At 39.8% G+C, this 26,616-nt stretch overlaps 1 protein-coding gene across 10 annotated transcripts; it reads right to left on the bottom strand.

Moving 5' to 3' along the window:
* Positions 1–632: 632 nt before the first annotated feature.
* Positions 633–11,327, bottom strand: LOC122078696 (pentatricopeptide repeat-containing protein At2g03880, mitochondrial-like). 10 transcript variants are annotated; one of them, XM_042644823.1, is made up of 8 exons: positions 11,230–11,327; positions 7,962–11,066; positions 7,702–7,797; positions 6,923–7,091; positions 4,227–4,439; positions 1,516–1,807; positions 1,337–1,438; positions 633–1,224 (listed from the first exon to the last, which is right to left on the bottom strand). In XM_042644823.1, exons 1-2 carry the CDS (start codon positions 11,276–11,278, stop codon positions 7,975–7,977), a joined length of 3,141 nt encoding a protein of 1,046 aa, XP_042500757.1. In that variant the 5' UTR covers positions 11,279–11,327; the 3' UTR covers positions 633–1,224; positions 1,337–1,438; positions 1,516–1,807; positions 4,227–4,439; positions 6,923–7,091; positions 7,702–7,797; positions 7,962–7,974. The 10 variants fall into 10 exon arrangements, with proteins under 10 accessions (XP_042500757.1, XP_042500746.1, XP_042500764.1 ...); XM_042644812.1 differs by having other exon boundaries at positions 633–1,438; positions 1,516–1,538; positions 1,729–1,774; XM_042644830.1 differs by lacking the exon at positions 1,337–1,438 and having other exon boundaries at positions 633–1,166; positions 1,516–1,538; positions 1,729–1,774.
* Between the last annotated feature and the right edge of the window lie 15,289 nt (positions 11,328–26,616).

The raw sequence follows: 26,616 nt of genomic DNA, 5'->3' as shown, positions 1-26,616 counted from the left end.
AGTGCTTCAATTGGGAGGATCTTTCAACAGCTCTGGCCTATCAAAAACTTTGCATAGCTTCTCTCATAAACTAACAATCTTCAAGACAGGACCAATATGTCCACTGTGGGCCGTATAGTGAGGGAAAAGGCTGCAACCAAGTACTTCCAAAGGTTTAGGACTTGACCATTCCTCTTGACCCAAATCAAACAGCTACGTCATTGTACCTGCTACATCATCATCATATGTTCTGTTAAAGTGAAATGGTCTCTCATACATGTTTGATACCCCCATGTAATATATGGGTATTGATCCACATGATTGGTGGAAGTGTTAATTGCAACATTAGGACTTATTGGTAGTGAGGAAGGTATGGTGAATGGTGATAGGAACCCAGATCCACCAGATACCATAACCATGAATGACCCCTATGATGTGTAGTGGCTTCAATTTTGCCAACCGTAGACCTAGTTAAGAAAAAATAAAAGTTCTAATACATATTCTAATTACTCTACTTATTTTTCCTATTTAATTGGGTAGTTATAGATAGATCTCATTTCCCTTGAATGAGGTTGGCCCCCACTATAAGGGTGCTGCAGGGAATTGTAACATCCCTACACGATTACATGTTTTGATGTCAATAGAAAAATTATAATCCAGAGTGAGATGAGACCATGTGAAGGAGAAAACAATTGCACTGTAGTATCAGACAAACAGAGAAACCAGGAGAATTAGACCACTTAGCATCTTAAAAAACACTTACTCAGGAAATAGTTGACGGTGCCATCAAATCCTCAATCTGGTAGTGAATCCCTGTTACTTTTCCTCGAAAAAAGGTATTACCAGCATTTAGCTTTAGTCCACAGGTTTCCCTGATCCCAATTCCCAGTCTGATCCAGAGCAGTATTTATATCTGTCTAGGCATTCTTATATATCTGTTGAGCAGATAATATTCAAGCCAATAAGAGCCACCCTTTCACGTTGGAACAGCTTCCAATTTCAGTATCTGCTTTGCATGGTAAAGGGCAGCATTCAACCTCCTCTACTTAGCATTTTCAAGGCTGATATGAAATAAAACTTCAGGATCTCTCTCTTATTGTTCTCTCAGCAGTTTCTAATGCCTTAAATGCCTCATAGACTCTTTCAATATCTCCTATCAGAGTCTGATACAACTGATCTGGCCTCAGCTGTGAATGAAATACCAAGTAAGCAGTTAGCAACACTTCCCATTGTATCACATCCACCCTGAGACAGTCCAAGTGGCAGGATATTTAGATTAAAAGAACAACAGAACAAAAAGACATGTCGCCTGGGCTGCTTTGTTGGATAAAGCAACTCAATATTACCCAATGCCTACCTGAAGTACTGAATAGTCATCCGTATAGTATAGTAAAAAGAACTCTAGCCCTTACACTATTTTATCTCCAAAAGGATCATTCAAATATTTACTTCTGCAAACCTGAACGCATGAAGAGTAAATAAAAAACCAGATTCTCTTAAGTAGACATGATAAGCATAAGAAACATTAGTTAGTACCTCTCTAACATGGGTTTATTTGTCTGCTTCAACATATATAGAGTTTCAAGATGACGAGCAATTGCAGACATAGAAAACTTCTCATCAGCAATGTAACTGAAGCAAGATCAGAAAACCAGGAAACAAAGCAAAACCTCACTGCATCCTAATAGACTTTAAATACTGTAAGGTGCATTCAGTTAATGAGAATATGCAAGACAAAAACCAACTTACCTTCTGCTCATGAATTGTCACAACTGTATCATCTCTCCCTTCGTCCCTACAGAAGCAATATTATTACCATCAGGATAACCTACATTCAATGTTATTCAAAAAGTTTCTCTTACAAATGAAATTACCTCAACTCCTTGTAGCGGTTTCGGGAGTTAAAGATGTGAATGGAGCAGCGTAATAGAAAAGGATGCGAAACTCATCGAATGCAATATAAAAAACCAAACATGACAAGAACGACATCTCAAGTATTCAAATTCAGTAGAACCAAAGTTGATGAAAATCAAAGATCCTAACAAAGATTACAGACAAATATTTCCAAAGAGGCATGCATAGTATGAAGCATAAATTATAAAGTTTATCCTCTCTATGAGTTGTGGCTTGAATCCTTGTTCTTGTCCTCTCTTTCTCTTTCCATTGAAAATTCGCATTAATTCTTTGGAAACATATAGATCCTTTGTTATTATGCACTCTTTGTCTGGAGTTGCATAAATTGAGAAACAAGTTGCATCAACCAAAGTTCAATCCTGAAAAAGCTGAAACAGTTTTTATGATTTAAAGGGGACTGCCATGATTTTGACTCGTCTATGCTGCCATCCAACTTATGAAATGAAAACAGCTTTCATGGTCTGATGGTTATACGTGTACAAAGAAGTTGCATATTTGTTCGTTCCAACGAAATCCAGGAAATGCCAAGGAGATGGCAGAGGAATCAGCAAAGAGGAGCTTATTTCGCCAAGCATTTGTGATAGGGTGAATCTAAATTCTTTTGATATGACCAAAACAAAGAAAGAAAATTGGGGCTTTTGCAGAAATGCAACCACCAATAGTTGTGCTGCTTGTGCAAGAAAAGTATAAGAGCTAAGCTAATTCTGTAAAAGATAATATGGACATCTATAGGAAAAACTCTCACAGCGCAATTTTTAAGCCTCAAGACGACCATAGAAATTTTCCTTCTCCTGTATGGTCTGAAATCAACAGCGGCCAAACTTGGACCAAGTCCCAATGAATTTCCGTTTAATCTCCTACAACCCTGGATGTTTGGTTTATGAGTGACTGTCTCAGTGTCACAAGTCACAACACACTTCTTGGCTAAGTAGCAAAAAATTGCACATGCAACTAGTGACTGTTACATTCAGAACTGGGTTAGCATACATTAATTTTCTTGCTTAGCACACACTCACCTTTCGTATCGATCCTGTCTGATAGATTAAAACCAATCAGGGTAGAGCACACGGATCGTAAGCTTTTCAAAACTCTATATTTTTCCATTCGCGTCTCACTTCTCCTTGCTGAGAAAAGCTTCTTCTGGAGCTTTTTCTCCCTCTGCCCTGCAAAATCACTACATTTTCCTTCTCATTCCTCAAACCTCTTTCTCCATGAGCTTCCGTCACCCCCCTCACCCCTGTTGTTACCTCCTCTCACCCACTCTTCTAATCCCTGTCGTGAACCTTTCCTCCTAAAGAATCAGAAGTTTTTTATTTTTAGCCGTAAATCTGGGAGAGTGTCAGCCGGGTGTTTCTGGCTGATCCTTATGACTGGGTTTCCACTTTCCAGGAGGATCGAATATCTGAAACTGGTAATGAAGCTGAGATAAGGGAGTCTACCCTGTCTGCTCATGCTTGCTTTCTTATAAAAAATATGTCTCAAAGGGACAAACATATTCAGGATATTTCTGTTAACTTATTGACTCAACTTAAAGATAGGTTTCCACAGGTAGCTTAGTTTATGATATTTATCAATGTATTTTATTGTTAGACATGGTTAATTATTATTCTAGAAATGTTCACCCAAAAGAAATTACTATTCTAGAAATGAATGGATTGCCATACCATTTTGGATTAAATATTTTTCCATTTTAACAATTGATTGTGCATATAGAAAATGAAATTTAACTAACCTAGGTTCTGAGCCTTAGTTCTACAATTAAGTTTAGGATTAAATTCAAACTTCAAATAAGAGCAAATACAGTATTGAAAAATGTACTTCTCAGCTTCATCTATTCCCGCAATTGGACAACTATTTATTTGCTCACTTCAGAAAGAGCTTCATAAAACATGTAGGGAGTTATCCATTTCCTTCTGGTATGAGACATGTGATGTGTTTTCTGCAAGACATCAGTACTATTTTGTAGGAACCAATCTAATGATTAACTAATTCCAGGCTCTGCTCCTTCGGAGCTGTTGCATCAATGGATGTGTATAAATCTTAACTGATCAATAGCATCAAAATCAAGTTTCTAAAGAGTGATGGCATCAAAGCAGTATATCTGGCAACCAAAAATAAAAATATCAATCAATAATCCTTTCACTAAGCTCCATCAATAAGCATAACCAAATGGACAAAACAAACCTTAGTGCCATATATGGTATTACTGTCAACAGGTGGGAGGGATATTCAGGATATGATCAACATTCATAGGGACATTCCTTCAATCGTATTTACCATTTATATACTCGGGGGTTTCAAGATACAAATTTCTCTTATAATTTAGTGCTTACTTGAGTTCCAAGACCCACGGCTGCTATCTGTGGGCTGCATCGAACAATATAGATTGCAGACCAAAATCTTAGAATACACACGTAACTGTGTGACCTTAGTGAGTAGAACCTAACAGCTTTAGGAGAGAGGAGTTTCTTGGTTGAGGCTCAATATTACTATCTCTGATGTGCCCACCAAAAGCTTGAACCCGACCTGAAGAGACAGTTTCATCCCTGACAACAACCAACAGTAGGAGGTGAGACTGATGTAGATAAGTCACTTGGGCTTATTTTATTGCAAATAAGCCTTGGGTTGTGCTATGAATGTGTTGGGCCTTTGATCCCATGAGTTTTCTTTGAAATGGGTCACTTTAATAGGCCTAAAATATGGGTAGAAGGTAGGAAAACGGGATTGTATTCATTAGTTTAATTAGTTGCTATTTAATTCAATAAATGCCCATTAGGCCATTAATTGGTTGTAAAGTCCTATATAGACTATTAGTCAATTAGTCCTACTCCATGTTGGAGTCATAAAGTCAAGTCCTAGTCCTATTTTGAATTCCTACTTGTAGTAAAAGTGTCTAGTCCTATTGGGAAACTAGCTCTTAGTTGTAGTAGGAGTGTCTAGTCCTATTGGGAAACTAGCTCCTAGTATTAGTATGATTGTAAACTTCCCCTCTATAAATAGAGAGGCATATGTCGCATTATTGGGGAGATTTGAATGAATGAAAGTTTGCATTTATGAAATAAAGTTTGCATTTATGAAAGAAAGTTTGCAACTAAATGCTTAGAGCAGCTGAGATAGATGTGGGTGAGAAGCCCAGGCTGAGATAGCCACTTCCTTTATTCTCTTTCACCCTTCTCCATCCCCCATCTGTTTTATTCATTTTTTTTTTATTTGCTGTAACATGCAAGAGGTATAGTTTAGATTTTGATAAAATCTCCGGAAAACAGAACCGATAAGCAATCCTAGTGGGAATAGGAGAGAGATCGATCTCCTCTCTTTCTCTCTTCTATACTCTGTTCAGCCAGGTCTTCAATCAGGGTATTCCAGGCCTCATAAGGGTCCCACGATCCTTACCTAGTCACTGTTGGAAGCATTCAGCTGCTGTTCTTGAAGGTTCTTCTCAGTTTTCACTCTTAGGTCAGAAAATCAAGAAAGCTTGTAACTTCATAACCAGTCGTCAAAATCCTCTCAACTTTTGGGGTTTTGTACCCTCCCTAGGGACTATCTACGCCTAAGAGTGCAACTCAATCGAACTTCTACAGCCCTGGCCGCACCTCTCTCTCTCCAGCTTTATAACAGGTCTTTCTCTCTCCTATCGGGTTAGGTTTTGGGCTGGTTTTGCTCCTATATGGGTATTGTATCCTTAGGGATTTATTTGATGGTATTATTTCTTTGTTTCTTAATTCTATTTGTTTTGTTTGGGGTTATAAACTGCGGAGTTAGTTACTTGTAATCTACTCCTGCATTAGAGACGCTATAGAACTTTCTGACCTTAGGACTTTGCAGGGATGGGCTGCATCTGTGGAAAAGTAACTAACTCGACCACCACGTTTTGAGACCAATTCATTGACATCGGAGGCATCCTTATCATAAAGGACTTGGAATCAATTGGAATAACCAAGTAACAAAACACGTTTGAGGACAGATTGACCAAAAAGTTCAATTCATTCAGTGAATGCTTTCTATGAAATTATCCCATTAGTATACTCTTTGGTTCAATTTGTTGCTTTCAAAAAGGATGTTTGACTTCACATAAAGCAGTGGGAAAGGAGCTTACAATCTAACATGTAAAACCCAGTTATGAAGCAACCCAAGTCTAATTAAGAGAACAAGAAGGTTAAAAAGAATGCCATTGCAGCAAACTAAAGGCTGCGAAAGGAAGAAAAATAAAAAATGAGAAATCAGATTTGACAACTATTGTAAAAGAAGGAAAATATAAAATTTCTCTACACAGATAACCAAAAAAACAGCATATATAAGAGGCTTTTCTCTCCTGTCCTGAATCATTTGTGAGGGTGTTTTATGTTACATTGCTTATGGTCCTGTTCAATGTAAAATAAATTTCACTTCCCTTGCAACCACACAGAGCCATAGAGCGTTAAACCTCAATTTCCTATTTTCTTTGTCCTCTTCGTAGCCTAATGGTTCTCCTCCATCTATTTATCTTGAAACCCACTCATCAAAGTAATCTAGGGTTTACTTCCCCGGGTCCATAACCCAAGGCTCAAGGCTTGTCTAGACCTCCCGGCATCAGTACATTAGATGCCCCAGTGGGAAAACAAGGGTCGAAACCCACCCTAGATTTTCAATACACTTATATGGAGGGGGAGAGAGAGAGAGAGAGAGAGAGAGAGATGACCCCACATTCACAATCAAGATATTTCAAAAATGATCCCATCTCAAAGGTTGATTGGTGCCTATATTGGTTCATATATAGGTTCAACAGGGACAAGAACTAAAGGTGAGGCTGAACAAGGAAAATGGACAATCACCAAGTGTGCATAAAAAATTACAGAAATATTTAGCTTAACATGATTCTTAAAACCATCAAAAAGCTGCACAAATGACCTCTCACAGATGGAAATCTCACTGAAGCAAATTTTGGAAAAAAGAAGAACCGAAAGGTTCAACAATATAAAAATGGGCAAAAAACGCAAAACAAAACAGCATATAGAAAACAATTAGAAAAAACTACTAAGGAAGAAAGTACCTCATCAAGTATGTATAGTGCTGCTCATTTGAGGAAAAGAAACATCAAAGACTCAAAGGGTAGAGCGCCAGAAGCAATCACTGCCTTCCAACAACTTTTTGATAAGGATTTAGCATGGACCTCCAGACCATCTAAGAAACTACATCCTTTAGGAGGCTCCAGCATTTACCTGATGATAGGGTAAAAAACATGGATTTGAAGTTAATTTAAAATAAATAAATAAATAAATAAATATTTAAGTCTAAATGGTAAGTGTGCTCCAGTTAGCAAAAAGGAAATGAGAGAGAGAGAATTTTAGAGGATAAATAAAATATGGGGAAAAGAACACTCCCTGGTCACGTGGCTCCTGCGCCAACACAAGAGCCAATGAGGGGGCACACATGGGCATAAATAGAGGGTGGGTTTTTTCGGTTTCACAAGTTAGGGGTATCATTTTGCCACCCTCTGTGTCTGAGCACAGGGGCTGCGTGACGAGGGAGTGTTCATTTCCCCATAAAATATTTTGATATCTCATGGCAGATATTAGGACTGTCCAGGTAATATTATTTATACGGACCCATATAAATGGGATTTTGCCTTTTACTTTTTATTGTTACTAGACTGCCAGCCAGATACACCCTTTGGCATCGCCTGGAATCAGAAGTCATAGTATTCTACCCGTACTCGGGTAACAAATAATAGTACCAAATCTCAACAAATGAGACAAAATATCCTGGTAAACTTCCAACATTAGATGCTGTGTGCGTATGCGTCAAAGGGTAAGGAAAGAGGAAAAGTACCAGAGCATAAAAGAGAAGGTTGAACTTGGGCTTCAATTTCTGAAGATCTTTCTAATGAATAAGCTGCTTTGCTTCAGCCTCAGCTAACACATGATGCTGCCTCAACAATTCACTTTCATCACTATAAGAAAAGGTGAAAAATGTACTGGAAAATAAAAATAAGGACGAAAACAATTTAAAAAAAAAATAAAAATGTACAACACAAGCTAATATCAAGAATGTCACTGGTTTTCTGATGTGAAACATGCTCAATTTGTTACCTCTGTAATGGGGTCACCAGTAATCTCGACAAGAACAAGAACCACTTTGAAAGTGGTGGAAACGACTAACATCACGGATAACAATTGTTGCATTTGTGATGTTTGAGATGAGCTTGAAAACATCATGACAATCTCCACAGATACGAAGGTTCTTAAAAATCCGGATTGGTCTTCCAGGTCTTATACTCAAAAGGGCAAAAGCAAACGCAAGTCTTTCACTATGATAAATAAGGCTTTCCTTTTGTTCTCTCTCATCAACATCATGAAGAACATTTTTAGTGTTTGGAATATACCCTGCCAAACTAAGTTTTATGTGCAATTCCTCCAATTTCATGTAGATCTCTTTGACCTTCGGATGTGAAACATCTTTTGACAAAAACACATGAACCTGACCACAAACCTCCACCCAGCTACACCTAGGTTCCTTTTTCACACCTTGACTAGACATTAATGTTCTAATCATCGCAACATCATCCCACCTTCTTTTGGATTCATAAATGTTGGATAATAAAATATAACTCGAGTCAGTCTTCAGTTCAATCTCAAAGAGTTTCTTTGCTGCCTTTACCCCGAGTCCTACATTTCCATGCATCTTACAAGCCCCGAGAACTGTCTGCCAAAGCAATGCACTACTTGTGAGATTCATTTTCTCTATAGAGCTTTCAACCTCATCACGTTTACCACCCCGACCAAGTATATCCACCATACAAGCATAATGCTCGACTGTTGGAGTAATTTCATAAACCTTTTTCAATGAATAAAAGTACCGTTGTCCTTCTTCAATTAAACCACCATGACTACAAGCTGAAAGAACACCAAGGAAGGTAACTTCATCAGGCCTGATGCCTTCATTTAACATACTTTGAAAGGCTTTGAGGGCCTTCCCAACATGCCCATGTTGTGCATAACCACAAATGATTGTGTTCCAAGAGACTGTATCCCGAGAAGCAGAACCACTGAATAGAGCTTCTGCATCCTCTATGCATCCACATTTCCCATACATATCGACCAGTGCACTCATAACAAACATATCATCTGAATGACCAGATTTAATGATCAGGGAATGGAGCAGCCGACCATTAACTAGAGCTGCTATGCTGGAGCAACCTCTCAAACAGCTTGCCAATGTGAACTCATTGGGGCAAACACCTTCCCTCTGCATTTGGCGGAAGATCTCAATGGCCTTCTCCCCTTGGTCATTCTGTGCACACCCAGTGATTATTACTGTCCAGGTGAAGAGATCTCTCTGTTTCATCTTTTTGAAAACCAATTGAGCATCCTCCAAGCACCCACTTTTGGCATACATGTCAACAAGAGCTGTTCCCACAAAATCATCACCATTGAGGTTGTTCTTAATGATGTGTCCATGTACTTGCTGCCCAAAGCCTACATTAGATAAGCTAGTGCAAGACCTCAGGATGCTAATAAAAGTGTACATATTTGGCTTAAAACCTTCTATGAACATCTGCTTAAATAATGTTGGTCCCTGATCACAAGCATTACCATCATGGAATCCTGATAGAAGTGCATTCCAAGAAACTAAATCCCACTCTGTCATAGACTCAAACACCCTATAACCATCTTCCACAGACCCATTTTTCATGTACATTGTCACTAGGGCATTGGAAATTAAATTATCAAGCCCATATCCAAATTTCCATATGCTAGCATGGATGCTCTTGCCAAATTGCAAATCACCAAGATCAGTGGCAATGCTAATGAGGCTAGCCAGTGTAAATTGGTTTGGCCTGACACCAGATCGAGCCATATCGCCAAATAACTCTGCTGCTTCGTAGTTTTGTCCTTGATGATTGAAACAAGAAATCATTGAGCTCCATGCCACGACATCGGGATCTTTGATCCTAACAAAGACCTTGTAAGCATCCTCTGCCAGCCCACACTTGGAGTACATATCAACTAGACCACTAGTTAGAAACCAATCGTTATCAGACCCAATCTTGACTGCCAAGGAATGAACTGCCTTACCTATTCTTGCATTTTCTGAGGTTGCACAAACCTTGAGAACAGTGGACAAAGTGAAATTGCTGAGCCTCGGTTCCGATTCCGTCATTGTTTGGAATAGCTTCAAAACCTCTCCACCTTCACCTATCTGAGCATAACCACTTAGCAATGCATTCCATGAAACAGAGTTGCACTCAGGCATCTGGAGGAAAACTTTTCTTGCAAGTTCCATCTCACCACATTTTGCATAAAGATCAATGAGAGCAGACCCAACAAATATATCTGAAAATTTTCCAACTTTAATTACTTCCCCATGCACTTGCTTCCCAAAATCTAATGCAAAACACATCGAACAAGCTTTCAAACCAGTAGCAAAGGCAAACGCATTGGGCCAAACACCATCTCTTCGCATCTCTGAGAACAAACACACACCTTCACTGCCATCACCATGTGCAACATACCCCGCAATCAGCGCAGTCCAAGACACAACATCCCTGTCAGGCATTTCTTCGAGTATCTGGCGAGCATTTTGGGGCCTCCCACATTTTGCATACATGTTGACCAAGCAATTCCACAAGTGAGAATCCGGGACTACCCCAATCTTGACCACCCCAATCTTGACCACATGCCCATGAACTGCCATTCCATCAATAAGAAACCCTTTCGAAGCACAAACCTGCAGCAACCCAGAATACCTTCTCAGCATCTGCTCACAATCTGAATGTATAACTTTCATAGCGGACCCAGCTAAAGTCCTCCCAGATCCCCTTACAGATTCCATTTCAACAATCCCAAGAGCACCAGTAATTGACAGATTTCTTTTACTAGAATCCACTAATGCTCTTCCTCTTCTTTGAGGACTTCTAGCAAACTGAAGAAGCGAACTTGCTGATGGGCTAAGAGGCACCAAAAGACCAGAAACTGCCATATCCTCTGAAGCGTTACCAACTGTTGAGTGTTCTTCAATGATCTTCAGAGCACATGATGAAGAATTGAACTGAAGAGAGCCCAATAATGGTCTTGCTTGCTTGAAGACCCTTTGATGAAATGAACAGGAAGAGTCGCTCAAGGCCGTTTTTACTTGGCACGGGACATGTCCACAGAGTCGGTGAGATGCATTGGAGCATATTATGCAGCAGTGACCTGAAAAAAGATAACCATTCTTTGAAATATAGCCCCAATCTACGTCCAAAAGAAAAATGAAACAATTAGAGAGGGAAAAGACGACGAAGAATGTAGTACGGGGAAGCTCTCCCCGGAACTACACGTCATTTTCTCAAACAAGTACTGATAAAAAATTTGTGACCTTCACAGCCAGTACGATCTTGAAATTTTTGACCTTGAGACAGAATCATGGCGGATAAGGATTGATGTTTTTGGCCTGCTCTGAAACCAGTCCTGAATTTTTTATCCTGACTTTTGGCTCTGGTTTTAGCCTGATTCAGCCCTAGTTTTTGCCTCTAATGTTGATCCTGGTTACGATTCTCATGTTAACCTGATTTTAATGTATTCTCACCAATCTCGCATTTTTACCAAAAAAAAAAAACTCTTGCTTTTAAAAAAATTAAAAAAAAATTATCTTGCTTTTTTTAAAGATAGCGATGCATTTTTTTTTAAGAAGTTCCAAACCTTGCATTCTCCACTACTTGATGAAAAAAAATCGTCTGCAATTCCGATCTCATACAATTCCGTGAAATACCACCCTCATGGGGTGACACGTGTATTAATACCAATGCAATGGTCCAGATCTGATTTAAATGACTCTTCACTGATTTAAGGTTTTATTAGTTGTACTAGATCTGGACCATTGCATTGGTATCAATACACGTGTCACCCCCTAAAGGTGGTATTTCACGAACATCACACAGAAGTATCTGAGAGTAATAGTAATGAACTTTACTAGTACTTGATGTCCAATAAGTTCATTCAAACCATACATCATTGGAAGTACCAACAAATTATTGTCTGTCCACAAACACACATACACGAGAGAGAGAAAAAATTACCAGTGAATGTGATTCCCTCAAGGGACGCTTCGAATACAACCTAAATATATGTCATCTCCGACGAATTGCAAGGAGAATATCTCCAATCGGGCGATCTTCAAGTAGCAATTGCTCTTTTCTCTCTCTCTCTCTCTCTCTCTCTCTCTCTCTCTCTCTTACTTAGGCTTCGACTGGCTGTGTTTGCTTTGATTTAGGACTTTGAGGCCGACCTTGATGAGTTTTGCCTTTTCAGGGTTGCGGTAACATCATAGATCTTTCATGGATTTGTTGTGGGGAGGGTCTTTGATCCAAAAGGGCAAGGCATCACTCTTGAAGAGCATAATTCCAACGCTCTTGCAGGCTTACATGTCCTTAGACCTACAAGACAAGTGAAGAAGCCCTATTGGCTGAAAGATTATGGAGGCTGAAAGATTATGGAAGCTAAAAAAAAAAAACAGAATCAGTGGACAGTTAGAAGGAAATTAAGAGATTAGTTGTAATTGGTCAATTAGTTAGTTTTGTAACAGAATTAGTTAGCTTGTAATTACCCAATCAGCCAAGCTTTATAAACTTGGAAAAGGGTCAGACCAGAATAATAAGAGTTTTACTTTCTTTCCTCTGTTCTTCTCGCTTCTGCAACTCTCTTTTTCTTGGAGTTTTCTTGTTCTTGAACTCTAATCAAGGGCTGGGGAGATCTGTGCCGCATCAGTCTTGCTCTCTTCGTTAGATTGTTGGAGACGTTGGATAGATGATCAATTTCTTAGGAACTCAAGAAGTGCCAAACCTTGCATTCTCCGCTGCTTGATACTTCACACGGAAGTATCTGATAGAAATAATAATGAACTTTACCAGTACTTGATGTCCAATAAGTTCATTCAAACCATACATCATTGGAAGTACTCAACAAATTATTGTCTATGCACAAACACACATACACGAGAGAGAGAAAAAAAAAATTACTAGTGAATGTGATTCCCTTAAGGGAGGTTTCGATGACAACCTAAATATACGTATCTTCAAGTAGCAATTGCTCTCTTCTCTCTCTCTCTCTTACTTAGGCTTCGATTGGCTGTGTTTGCTTTGATTTAGGACTTTGAGGCGGACCTTAATGAGTTTTTCCTTTTTCAAGGTTGCGGTAACATCAGAGATCTTTCATGGATTTGTTGTGGGGAGGGTCTTGCTCTCTTCGTTCGATTATTGGAGACGTTGGATAGATGATCAATTTCTTAGGTCGTTCAGAAGGGGCCCAACCTTAGAGGTAGCCCATTAGTAGGACGACCTTACAGGTGGTTCATAAAAGGCCCGAGCCTACAGGTTGTCCATAAGCAGTCTTGGTTGATCCCAACATCACATGATCCGATCAAGCTTCAAACCGACCGAGCACCGACTGCCTTAAATTAGCACCAAGATCTTTGAAGTGCCTGCTCAGAGAATCATATCAAGAAATCCACTCTCATATGGACTCTTAAAAAACAAGGAGCCACCTTCCAAGAATGTACTTCTTACTAAAGGGACTATGGTTTCAAGTATCGGTATCGGCTGAGACCGATCTCTGATTCTTGATTGATCTGGATCGATCATCCGTATTATTTCAGGGGTAAAAAAGTAAAAAAATCATACTTTGTCTAAAAGCCAAAGGGCAAAAGTGACCAATACCTCTTCAATTTTTGGTTCTAAGTAGTTTTTTTTTTTTTTGTAAGATTTCGATTCTAAAAGTTGACACCTTTCATTTTTTATTTATTTATTATAGGTAGGAAGGGGAAGTAGATAATAGCCTTCGAGACCTTCTGGTGAGCATGGGATTTTTATGCACCACATATCACCGATTGGCCTAGACAGTTGTTGTTTGACACCCTTCATGCTGCTAGCTCGTTTGTTTTTAATTTTAAGGAAAGAGTGTTGGTGTATGATGTCTTGTATTCCGTCGTAGTTTAATCCAGGGAATACTAGTGCAGCACCTAGACAGGCAGGACGGCGGTCCCGCTAGCCAGTTAGCGGGCCATGGGGGTTGCAAGGGGGGCAGGAGGCCCGCCTGCATAGCAGGGGGTGCGCTCGAATTTTTATTTGAGGGCAATTGTAGTTTAATCCGGATTAGAGTTTTGTCGCTATATATTTGTAGCGAGGGTTTCTTTTTCTGTAATGCAAGCAATACGAAGAGGTGTGAGGAAGAGCGTTGTAACCCTATTCTTCATTGATAGTGAAGTAGGATCTCATCTCACCGGGGACGTAGGCAACCTTGCCGAACCTCATAAAATCTGTGTGCATTGTTTGTTTTGTTTTTTCCATTATCTTTTGCATCGTTTTAGGGTTGCGTTTCTACAAGGAGAGCTTATTAAGGAAGGTTTTCAGGAGACAATATATACAATCGGATACATCTACAAGTTCAACCAGTTCATAATCCAACTAGGAAGGATATGTTTGTGTCCTCATACAACTCCTTCCTTGTATTGTCATGCCTACAATAGCAACAATACTGGAAATATTGGGAAATGGAACTTGGTGATGGTTAAGGCCGGACTCAGGTAAGACCCAAGTTGAAGGGAATATCAAGTTCAAAGGTCAATGAACTGAACTAACTCCAAACATGAGGAAAGGGCTTTTTGAGCAAGCTCATAGAGGAGCAAACCAATGAGGTGAGATAGAAAGATTTTCCTACATAGAAGGGAAGTGAGGTCATTACAAATGGAGAACCCTCTACTGGTGGTTCAAAGAGCCTTTTCCCTTAAATCAGAAATCTAATATTTTTTGGCTACCAATCATATACTTCTGCATGTTTTTCAGCGACCCATTTGTTTACAATTGTTAAAATTTTTTTTTTCCTTTAATTTCCAATTTTTTTTTTTCTTCAAGTGAACAATTCTATTTGATTTCAAACTTGACATGTGAGCTGGGGTCCCAAGCAATCATCGATCTGATAGCAATCCTGCAAAACTCAATTGCCTATACATTTTCGTTACCGTTTTTTCTCATGGTATTGAACAAACTTGTTGTTTACCTTTCTATCTGCCTTCTTAGATATGGAATTTTTTTCTCATGGTGTCATCAAATTTATCACCACTGTTTTGACTCAGAAATAAATAACTGAAGGCTATTACAATTAAAATCATTAAATAGAGCCCAAAGCCTATTAGACAATGACCAGGCCAGTAACAAATGAATCTCACCTAATATAACATTTTTGCATTTAGGCTGATCCAAGGACTACTGGAAAGTTTAGGGACTCGTTTCTGTGACACATGACAAATATTGGTTTAGAGAAATTTATAGCGCCACCCACCTAGAGAATGCCCCTATTATAAGAACAACTCCTCTGTTTCACCAAACTAGACTCAAACCATCTATCATCAGTCACTATTAAGGAATATACCTTATATGCTGATGTCAAGTACTATATTTTATTTATCAAAATGCCCTTACTAAATATGAAATACCTAAAATATCCAAACCCACCCTGTTTCTTCCTTCCGCTTTTCCTTCTCCTCGATCTTCAAAAAACCCACCAAAAAGACACCCTTCTCAGCAGCAACCAACATTGCAAAGTAGGTCCCTCATGGACTATTTGAGCTATAAATTAAGGCCTGCAAAGTGTTCTTGGGCTTGCAGCCAAGATACATTCTCTCATTCAACTTGCCAATTTATAGTACTTCTAATAGTAGTGTTCTCTAGGGGGTGTTCTTATAATAGTGGTATTCTCTAGGGGGTGGCGCTATAAATTTCCCTTTGGTTTATTTGCAGTGAAACTTGGATGCTCCTAAGAGAGGTTGTTCCAAGGCTTGTAGCACTATTGCAGAGTAGGTCCCTCATGGACTATTTGAGCTCTAAATTAAGGGCTACAAAGTATTCTTGGGCTTGCAGCCAAGATACCTTGTCTCATTCAACTTGCCAATTTATAGTACTTCATTTTGTGTTCTGAAGCACCACATTGTCAGGTTTTATCAGATGATAAAAGAGGACCATGTATGATCAATTTGGTGAAGCTGGAGTTAGGGAGTACTACTAGGGGATCTGTATTTTATCTTTCTAGTTGTGAAAAGGCTGAGTTGTTAGATTTTATCTTAAACATATCAGTAATATCATGATAGTATTCATCTGTAAAGGTGTTTAGAGCATTATCATCTTGTTCTTGAGAGCGCAAGCTACACTACTACTCACTTTTGCAGGCATTAAACAAATTCACAGTGTTTTTTTTTTTGCTAACGACGGGTATCCAAGTCTTTGGCCTAACTAGTCCCGCAGGCCCATACTGACCCCACAACTGCATGGACCGGGTCACACCGGGGTTGAATGAAAACTATTCAACTTTCATTGAAAGCAGTGAAGAGCACTAAACACCCCTGTGGGAGTGGCCCAAGGTGTGCCTAGTGGGAGTCGAACTTATGACGTCTAAGTTTATGGCTAGTACCAAGTTCGTTGCTCACCAATTGCGCTACCCCCTTGGATTTCAAATTCGCAGTGTTGTTCACCCATGGCCATTAGATATTTTTGGTTTTAATAGAGTCATTGTCACTGTCATTATTTCGCCATTTTATGTCTTGTCTACTTGTTTCCACCTAATCCCATAATAATTTTCTCAAAATGCATGAAATTAATTGCAGGGAACTTGCAAGGATTTGGGAACTTGTAAGCATTGAAGCATGCAGGCATGGATATCATGGATCTTCTATGTGAAACATTGGAGGCATCAACACTTTTTAAGTCTCCTCTCATTCACTTGTTGCATCTGTCTTGACATGTTTTCTTCATGTTCTGACACTTTTTTTTTTCTTTAATTAATATCCCATTTTGCTCATTGAGAGTCTTCATTTATATGTAGGTTGCTTCATATGCTATAACAGTTCCAATGCAGCAGTTGGAGTTTCCCTTTCTTCATGGTTTTAAATGAGTTTGGTGGCCATGTCCATGAGATTAACACTTACCAGTCACTTTGGTCTCTTGTGAGAATGGGAGTTGGGTTGAACCCAGGTCTTGATCCCAATAACAGGTATTTGTCTATAGAAGCAGATCTTATGTTGTCTCATACAAGCTAAAGGTTGGATGGAGCTAGGTATTGAATAGGTTTTAGGTGGTCCATAACTGTGAACATAATAATTAAAGGCCAATGGTTTAAGGAGGGACTAGGGATCATTATATAGAATCTAATTGACTAACTAGGTACATTAAGCCCAAGGCTTGTATCATAACAAAGATAAGCAAGGGTGGTAGCACCCATGCTCTTACACATTTACAAAAAAACAGAGCAACATGGCATGAACAGAACTTTTGAAAACAAGAAAAAAGAAAGTAGATGAGAGAGAGAGAGAGAGAGAGAGAGAGAGAGAGAGAGAGAGCTGCCTAATTTTTGAATGTTACAAGATATATAAGACTGAAGGTATTAAATTAATAGCAAACTCATCCTTCTCAAAAGCAATGGCTACCTGCTTGAGTGGCACTACATCAAGCAAGGATGGAAATAGTTTCTTTCTTTCCTAAGTATATAGCAGAATTGGTTTATATGAAACACATTGCAGTAAATTCCTTTACTTCCCATAAAAAAATTCTCTATTCCTTATCTTCCACAAACCCCATATAGATGGAACCACTCTCCCACATAATCTAACCTCAAAGGCCCAAGTAATTAAATCCCAGAAAAGAAGAAAATCAATAATGTCACTGTAGGGTTTACCCGAATTTACTCTATACTGTTCTTGCCACTTCATAATGTAAGAAAATACCCCAACCACTTCTACTCTTGGAGGAACCATTGATCACCAAAAGGGCAGTAGAGTGCAAGGTGATGCCACTGTAGCAAATAAATTCTTTACATTGACTTCTTTATGATTCTCATGGTTTTGACGTTGAGCAGTTTCAAAGGTAGAACTTCTTTTTAATATTATTGTTTTTATTGCAATGGACTTACATGCCTGAGTATACAGTTGTTTCACAAGAGTTGGGAACTTTATTTAATTGATGCATTTCCCTTGTTATTTTGCATCCTGAGAAGACAACGGGTACGATTAAAGAACAACTTGCTGCAATAGCCTCAGTATTGGAACAACTATGGAAGCAGAAAGATGAGAGAATAAAGGAATTTTCTGATGTCGCTGCAGGAAATGGCAACCGAATTAACCTCAGTTGATTTTGATACTATCGGAATTGTCCGGGAATCGACTTGAACCCCAGAGCCTCAGTTGATTTTGATTCATGTGTTGTATATTGTATATTCTATTTTCTTTTCGTGGATGTATTATTACAGGAATTTATTTTATAAATATAATATATATTTTTTAAATGTATACTAATTACGGCGGAAATAAATTTCCGTAGTAAAAAAGCAAATTTCTTTCATAATATTGACTTAAAGCTATGGTATAATAAATCCGTTGTTAATAAGCAGAACCTAAGTACTCCATAATTCCGTCTAATCAAATACGACATCTATCTTAATGACGGACTTGTGATGGCTATTAACCGTCATATATAGTACAATTACTATGGTAGTTTTTTCTTGCGACAAAAATTTTTCGTAGTAAAAGAGCAAATTTGTTGTAGTGCTCCTTCTCTCCTTCTTACCTTCTTAAGCTGGATATTTATAAGGCATTTGATTCTATCAGATGCGACTATATTGGCCAACTTCTTTCTAGGATGGATTTTCCTCCTATTTTTATTAATTGGATTCATTGTCTTATTTCATCTTATCATTTCTCTGTGTTGGTTAATGGTTCCTCTCAAGGTTATTTTGAATCCAAGTTGGGGATCCGGTAAGACTGTCCCATCTTGCCTCAGCTATAATCTATTGCCATGGAGGGTCTCTGTAAAATCTTCTTGATTAAAACTGAGGCAAAGTACATCTAGCCTATTCGTAATTGCAAGGCTTTAAAGATCACTACCTTCTGTTGTTGATAACTTTATGATCTTTGCTCTCTCTCTCTCTCTCTCTCTCTCTCTCTCATTTGTGTCTACTATTTTTTGATGCTTTAACCTCCTCCTCTTCTATGTCTAGACTTTCTATCAATCCTCAGAAATCTCTCTCCTTTGGAGAGAGATTTCTGTGCATCTTAAGGTGTATCTTAATGCAATATTGGACATTTTTTAGGTCCACCTTCCTATTGCATATCTAGGATTGCCTTTGATTTTCTCAAAACTTGCGGTTCATCACTATTCTCCTATTCTTGATAGGCTTTGCAAGAGACTTCAAATTCAGAAAAATAAACTTCTATCTTTTGTTGGTTGCCTTGAGCTCATTACATCAGTTATGTAAAACTCCTGTATTTTTTGGTCTATGGTTTTTGGGCTTCCATCTTCTACATCTTCAAAGATCGAATCATGATAGTTAGTTAAAATTTTTTCCATCCATTAGTTGAGGTAAGGTCAATCTTCCAGAAAGGGCAGGGGGTCTTGATCTTCGTCGAGTTAAAGATTAATATTTTTGAAATTGTTAAGCTTATTTGGAATATTGCCTCTCGAAAGAAGAGCATTTGGGTTGATTGGATGTATTCTAGATACCTCAAGTCTAACTCCATTTGGATTATCCCTTATCCTTTGGATATTTCTTGAGCCTGGAGGAAAATTCTCAAATGGAAACATTTTGTGTCTAGGAAAATTTGATCTTCTATTGATGATGATGGCTCTGACACATTTCTTTGGCTTGACAACTGACATCCTGATGGTGTCCTTATTTTAAAATATGGTGACAAAATCAGGTATGATGCTAGTTTAGTTAGGTTTCTTATGATTTTCTCCATCTTAAGAAATGGGGGTTGGCTTTTTGGCCCTGGTAATTCTCTCTCTTATAGAGGTTTTAGAATAAACTCTCCAATATTCACTTTAGGCATAGAGGTAGTGGAGATTTGTATAAATGGGATAGCTCTACTAGTAAATTCACCAGTTCTACTGCTTGGAATCTAGTGCACCTTAGATCTCCTGTTGTTTCATGGTTTAGGTCTATTTGGTTTAGTTCTTTCATCCCTAGGAATTCCTTTACTACTTGGAGGGCTATGACTAAATCCCTCCTCACCCAGGAGATTCTTCCAAAGAAAAATATCCATTCCTAATTGCTGCCTTTGTTGGAACTCCATTGAAAGTGTGGATCATCTTTTTTTTCTCCTGGCTCTTTTTCAAACCGGTTTGGAATGGTATCCTCAGGAAATGTTGGCTCCTAGCTAGAGTTATTTTTTATTTTGACAAGGAATGGAGGTGGATCTTAAAAGAATTCAATGGCAAAAGTTCCTGTGATATTATAGGTAAGTTGGCTTTTTGTGCAACAATTCACCATATTTGGCGGGAAAGAAATAAAAGTAGATGGACTTCCTCCTTTTGTCCTATTGATCAAACATAGAATGCCATCACCTTCGAGGTGAGGAATAAAAAAATCCTTTATAGGTGTGCTAGGTGCTCAGATTCTTTTAGGAATATGCACTTGGCCTTAGCTTGGGATCTTCCGCTTTTCTCTCCCTCCCCTTGATTTTGATGTAGTCTCTTTTTGCTTTTTTTTTTTTCTCTCCCCTTTTTTTTTTCCAGTGGTCCCTTATTTTCTTGGCATGTAATTTTCCACCATCCCTATTTTCCTTGTATCCTCCTTGATGGTTGTTTTGTCCCCTCTCCTTGGATTGTCATTTGTTTGAGCCTTGGCCTTTGGTTTGCCTAGTGGCTTGGCTTTATATTTTTCTTTTCCTGATATAATTTCATTCACAAAAATAAATAAATAAATAAATAAATAAAGTTGGTTATGGTTCGTAGTGGAGTCTTGAGGAGATTCCAAAGGAATCCCAAAATGCCATATTGGAAGGTAACGAAGGAGGTGCTAAAGTATATTTATGGCACCAAAGATCATATGTCAGCATATCAATGTGTTGGTGATTCAGAATTGACTAGCTATTCAAACTCAAACTACAATCGTTATGAAGATACGAGATGATCTACTTCATTATATATTTTTATGCTTGCCGGAGGTGCAATATCTCGGAAATGTGTGAAGCAACCAAAGATTGCATTATCTATAATAAAACAGAGGTGGTGACATGCTATGAGGAAGTCCCTCACACATCGTGATTACACTATTTTTTAATAGACCTTTGATTATTCTGTTTATAAAGAGATCATGACGGGCTTTCTGTGATAACATCATTGTAGTAAGTTTATCTAGCGATGATATATATATATATATATTTTCTACTAATGATGGGTATCAAAGCTTTCGGCTTGACTAGTGCCATAGGTCCATACTGACCCCACAACCGTATGGAATGGGTTGTAATGGCAACTTTCACCAAAAATATTGAAGAGCACTAAACTCCCTCGAGTGAGTGGCCCCAAGGAGGTAAGAGGAGTTGAACTCAGAACCACACAAGGCGAAGGCTCCTTGCCAACTTGGCTATCCCCTTGGGGTTAACTATCTAACAATGTATGATATGTGAGTTAGTGTAGAAATATAGAGATTAATTATTCTATTGTAAGAGAAGGTGTTCGGGAATATCGTGTTATGATAGAGCACATTGGTATTGAGGAGATGATAACTAACCTTGCTTAGACTAAAGGGCTTCCACCTAATGTATTTAAGGGGCATGTGGGGGAGTATGGATTATGTAAATATTTTTTGTATACAATGTTTTATGTGAGATGTTGCAACATTAAGTTGATAGTTTCTAAACCTAATGCTTTTTTTTTCATTTATTATGTTTTATATACGCAATTTAGGTTTTTTAAATGGCAGATGCCTATTAGGGCCCATTTGTTTAGAGGGGACTTACTGGGGTGGGATCAATGGGATGGGATTTTTGACAACTTTTTCACAAAATAGTGTAGAACACGGTTGTTTGGATGAAAAGGGTGGGAAAATTGTGGAATAGTTGTCAGAGACATAGAGAATCTTGTCAGAGGCTTATTTCTTCCACCCATTCCATTTCAAAGTCTCACTATGTCACACCCCGTTCCATACAAAACCGAACCTTTGACCAAGTTAACACCTGTTAACCCCAAACCTGTTAGAATCATCTGATACAGTAACCACAACACAACATACACACACACTCTAAACCAAGAAGATTTTGTATTTCAACGGAAGTCTTACATGTATTTACCTGTAAATACCCCAATACTCTTGATATCCAAATTATATTACATAATACCTTTATATGTGGGCCCGTAGGCGTGATATATACACAAGAAATACAATTTATACATCTAGAGCATAAGGGGGAAACATTTCAAAATAATTCAAAAAGAATCCCAGTATGGTATCAATGTTGCTGACCCGTAACATAGCTATCGCATGGGCACTCGGCCCCGTGCCTAATATCTTCAAGGACCCACTAGTCCTTGACTGAAAACTCCATAGTGGGTCCCGAATTTAGCTCTTCGACCGGATAACCTACAAGATCATATAAAAATGGTGTGCACGTGGGATGAGCTCACTTGCCCAGTACGTGAAAAGAAAGACCAAACAAGTATGGATAATACAAATGAACCTATATGCGTGCAATTCATTTTATTATCTTAGTCCACCTAGATAACAATTCTAAGTCATAGGTCATGTGCTACTTGCAATCACAGTGTGTGTATGCTCTGGGTACGAGCCGTGAACCCCATCCCGTGATACGCCCATAGGGTTGCCGGAGAAGGCCAGCCGTAGGTACCAAAAAAGTAAAGTACCGACCCACGGCAACATTAAAGTAAAATGCTGACCCACAACGACAATAAAGTAAATTGTCGACCCATGGTGACACTAAAGTAAAATGGGCCTTGCCCTGCTGTAGACATCCAATTTTGTCACCCTCCCTTGGCTATGATGAAATATGGATCTTGGACGTGACTTCCGGCTTCTGACCAACGGAGATGCTGATGGAAATACTCCCAAGCCTGAAACCCTAGAAACCCTCATGCGGGAGAGAAGGGGGTTCAATTTTGGGTTTTCATATATGAAGGAATCCGGTCAAGATGACCATACAGATGGATAGTTCTCGAAAATACAATATAGTGCTCAGAAATACGATTTCAATGATATATGGTACGCCAAAATCGGACAGTCGGATTGCCCATAATCTTCCCTGGAAAATCACATTTTTTCCACACCCATGTCGCGCACATCGACCAGCCAACTAAGCTAGCCAGCCAGCCAGCCAGCCCAGCTAGCCAGGCCAGCCAGGTCAGCCTGGCCTGTATGACCCTGCCGCATGCTACGTCCCCCTATCGCACAACCTATGGGCCCCCACCACACAGCATGCGTGCCCTTACTAAATGGCCGCGCACAACTTGCCTACATCGTATGCATGTTATCGGTACACCCATGCCAGGTTGACCTGCACGCTATGCACATTGCCCACACACCCATGCATGCATGTGCCCACTGCCCATGCTCGCACCACCTCGGCCTTAACCTACGTGTCATCCATCTCGTACCCGTGACATCACCCGCACTACCTGCCTAAACTAACCATACCTCAGGCACTTCAGCATGGTCCCGTGCATCGCCATTAGCAGCTGGGATTGGTGTTTCTCTCTCCTCCCACTTTTTCAAAAACCACATTTTTTGGGTAAAATTTCTCTCTCCTCCTGCTTTTTTGAAAATCACATTTTTTCGGCTAAAATTTCTCTGTCCTTCCATTTTTTTGAAAACCACCTTTTACCCACAGGACAAAAGTCCTCCCCACCCATTTTTGCCTTCAACCCCCCCTTTATCTATTGGACAAGAATCCTATCCCCTCAATTTAGGTAAGAGCTCCCCTTTCATCCACTGGATGAAGGGATTCCCCCTCTCCTATTTGGACCAAAAAAACTATAAATACGCCCTGTCACACCCCGTTCACACAGAACTGGGCCAGTGACCAGGTTAACACCGGTTAACCCAAACCTGCCAGGATCATCTGATACAGTATTCCACCACAACATACACACAACTAAGAAAGAGCTTATCAGTTCAGCGGAAGACTTGGTTTACTTGTGAATATTCCCATAATACTTGATACCCGAATTGTGATACAATAGTTAAATACATGTGGGCCCAAAGGTATGATATTTACACAATAAGAGTACAATTCACATATCAAGTATATAAAAGAAATCATCAAAAATCAGAGTATACAGCTCGGCTCGGTATCAAAGACTAGAGCTCAGCTCGGTAGAAAATGTTGAGCCCAGCTCGGCATCACAAGGTAGAGCTCAGCTCGGCATCAAAAGTGAAGCTCAGCTCGGCATCAGAACTGTGGTCCCGCAGCACAACTCTCGCACGAGCAATCAATGTTGTGCTCTAACTCCTCAGGGGCCCACCAGTCCTCTTCGGGGAACTCGACCGTGGGACCCGCCCTGTGCTCATCTAGTTGATGACCTGCAAAATCATCTAAAAGAAGTGCGCACGTGAGATGAGCTCACTAGCTCAGTAAGTGAAAAGATGGACCACACAGCAGTCCACACAATAAATCACAACCATATGCACTACATGCTATGTAATATATTTTAAATCACATCCACCTAAGCAACATTACTAAGTCTTTGGTTTAGTGCTACTACAGCCACAGTACGCGTATACTCTGGGTACGAGCTACGAACTCCATCCCACGATACGCCCATAGGGCTGTCAGAGAAGGCCCACCTTGAGTACTCAGAAAAATAAAACATACCGACCACCGGCTCTCAACATAAAATAAATGACAGAAATTAAAGGTGCTGACTCCAGCAATTTAAAAGCAGTACGATTGACCCTCTTGAATATACCACCGGGGTTGCCGACTGTCCTAATGACCAATCGGGCGTAATGTCTAACCGCCACAGTGACCCGACAACCGCGACCACTGCTTCCCCCCAAATGGTAACCCAACACCTTAACCCCTGTTGGAAAGGGTCGTAGCACATGAATGTGATAATCCTAAACCGCATGCTCCTATATGACAATAGTACGATTGTATAGTGCCACCGCGTCCCATACCACGGGCCACCAATGCACTCGTTTTCAAGCTAACTACGGCATCTAGTCTATTAATGCATCATGCACAATGATGTCAACATTCATCACAGAAGCATATTATCACTTGGCATTTAGAAAATAAACACAACACCGATGCATAACCATGTGAGGATGACTAATCTACATAGCATTTTCATGATGGCATGACTAGACTAGATAAAATTAAATGAATGCCAAACAATGCCAAACGTCCTCTCCCCACTTACTTGTGGTGTATAAGGATTCACGCTCGGTACGGGTGAGATCCTGTGTGAGAAGCGTGGGATTTGGTGAACCTATCATGAGTGAGTGGGGTTAGTATTTCACCGTTTTGGGATCAAGATTAACACGATCCAATGATAAGACCATGTTTAGAATCCTAAAAGAAGGTCACACGTCCGATTTGGGTCCAATCAGACATAAAAATCACATTCAGAGCCTCTCGGGTGGGTCGGACAGCCCACCTGTCTGACCCACCAGTCAGACCCACCGGTCTGGACCGATGGGTAGGTCGGCCCACCGGGTGGCCCACTGATCTGGCCCATTAGTTGGGCCCGAGGCCCTGCTAAGACCGGCGGGCAGGGTGGCCCACCGGTCGGCCCATCGGTTGTGCCCAAGGGCCCTGCCCTCTCAGGCGGGTGCCCATAGGTGGGCTAGATGGCCCACCGGTCTGGCCCACCGATCTTAGCGAAAAACCTGTTATTTCTTCCCAACTTTCCCCAACCTTTGGGGATTCAAATGGGGCTTTTCCAAACCCATTCTTCACATATTCAAGGTCTTATAGGACGGTTCTAACCTAAATCTAGGTTAGATTTAAGGAATGGGAAGCCATCTTACCTTCTTTGCTCAAGAACACCTTCAAAACCCCAAAATCACTTCAAATCCACAATACTTCTCCAACCTTGTAAATACTTCTTCAAATCCTTCAAGATCAACACATAAATCATCTATTAAACCTTAGATTCATCATTTCAAGGGGGATTTACAAGATCTCAAGAAACCCTACCCAAATCAAGGGTTTTACTTGGGTATGGTGAAAGTTTAAGGAACCCAACCTTTGCTCACCTCTAAACGTAGATCTAGTGTTGGAGATCATTCTTCCGGCGTCGGAATGGGAAGATCAAGCCTCGGTGCCGTTGACATCCATCTCTTCTTCCTCTTCCTTCTCCTCTCCTCTTCTTTCCTTTCTTTTCTCTCTCCTCTTTACTCTTCTCACCAACGTCTGAGTGTCATAAATGAGAAAAGAAAAGAAAATCATAAATGCTATATATATACTTCTTAAATAACTAAGTAATTCCCACCTGTCTGCCCACCTGAGGGCCAAAACTTGGGATTTTAACAGAATTTGGCCCTCGGCCCGAATCTCACTCATGGCATACGATATAATATACGCATGCACCTTAATATACGGCTACATACCTGCTTTATCCGTACATGGCCTTATGATAGGTGCATGTACACGGCTTGGGTACACTTGTCTCTTCTGGCACTGGCTCAGACTTGTCGGGCCAGCCGGTGTTTAAGGTCACCCTTGCCATCATAGTCCATAAGGAGCCCGCTCTAACTCTCTCCGGTTCGGGTCTTACATGGTTAAACCGGGTCAACCGTGTAATCAGACCGGGTTTAAAAAGTAGGGTATTACATTTACCCCCCCTTTCTGAAAATTTCATCCTCGAAATTGGCTTACCTGGTTGTTCAAAGAGATGAGGGTACTTGGTTTGGATTTCATCCTCTTTCTCCCAAGATGCTTATTCAAGTGAATGATTAGCCCATCGCACCTTTACATATGAAATGG

Source organism: Macadamia integrifolia, chromosome 1 (assembly GCF_013358625.1).
Source record: "Macadamia integrifolia cultivar HAES 741 chromosome 1, SCU_Mint_v3, whole genome shotgun sequence".
NCBI classification, from domain to species: domain Eukaryota; kingdom Viridiplantae; phylum Streptophyta; class Magnoliopsida; order Proteales; family Proteaceae; genus Macadamia; species Macadamia integrifolia.
This window is presented reverse-complemented; position numbering and strand designations above follow the sequence as displayed.

What these genes read in the sequence shown, in the direction of transcription:
- LOC122078696 (XM_042644823.1), bottom strand. Translation starts at nt 11,278, where the DNA reads ATGATTCTGTCTCAAGGTCAAAAATTTCAAGATCGTACTGGCTGTGAA. An exon ending in AGATCGTACTGGCTGTGAAG is followed by an intron (nt 11,067 to 11,229) that starts GTCACAAATTTT and finishes ATCTTTTTTCAG; the next exon opens with GTCACTGCTGCATAATATGC.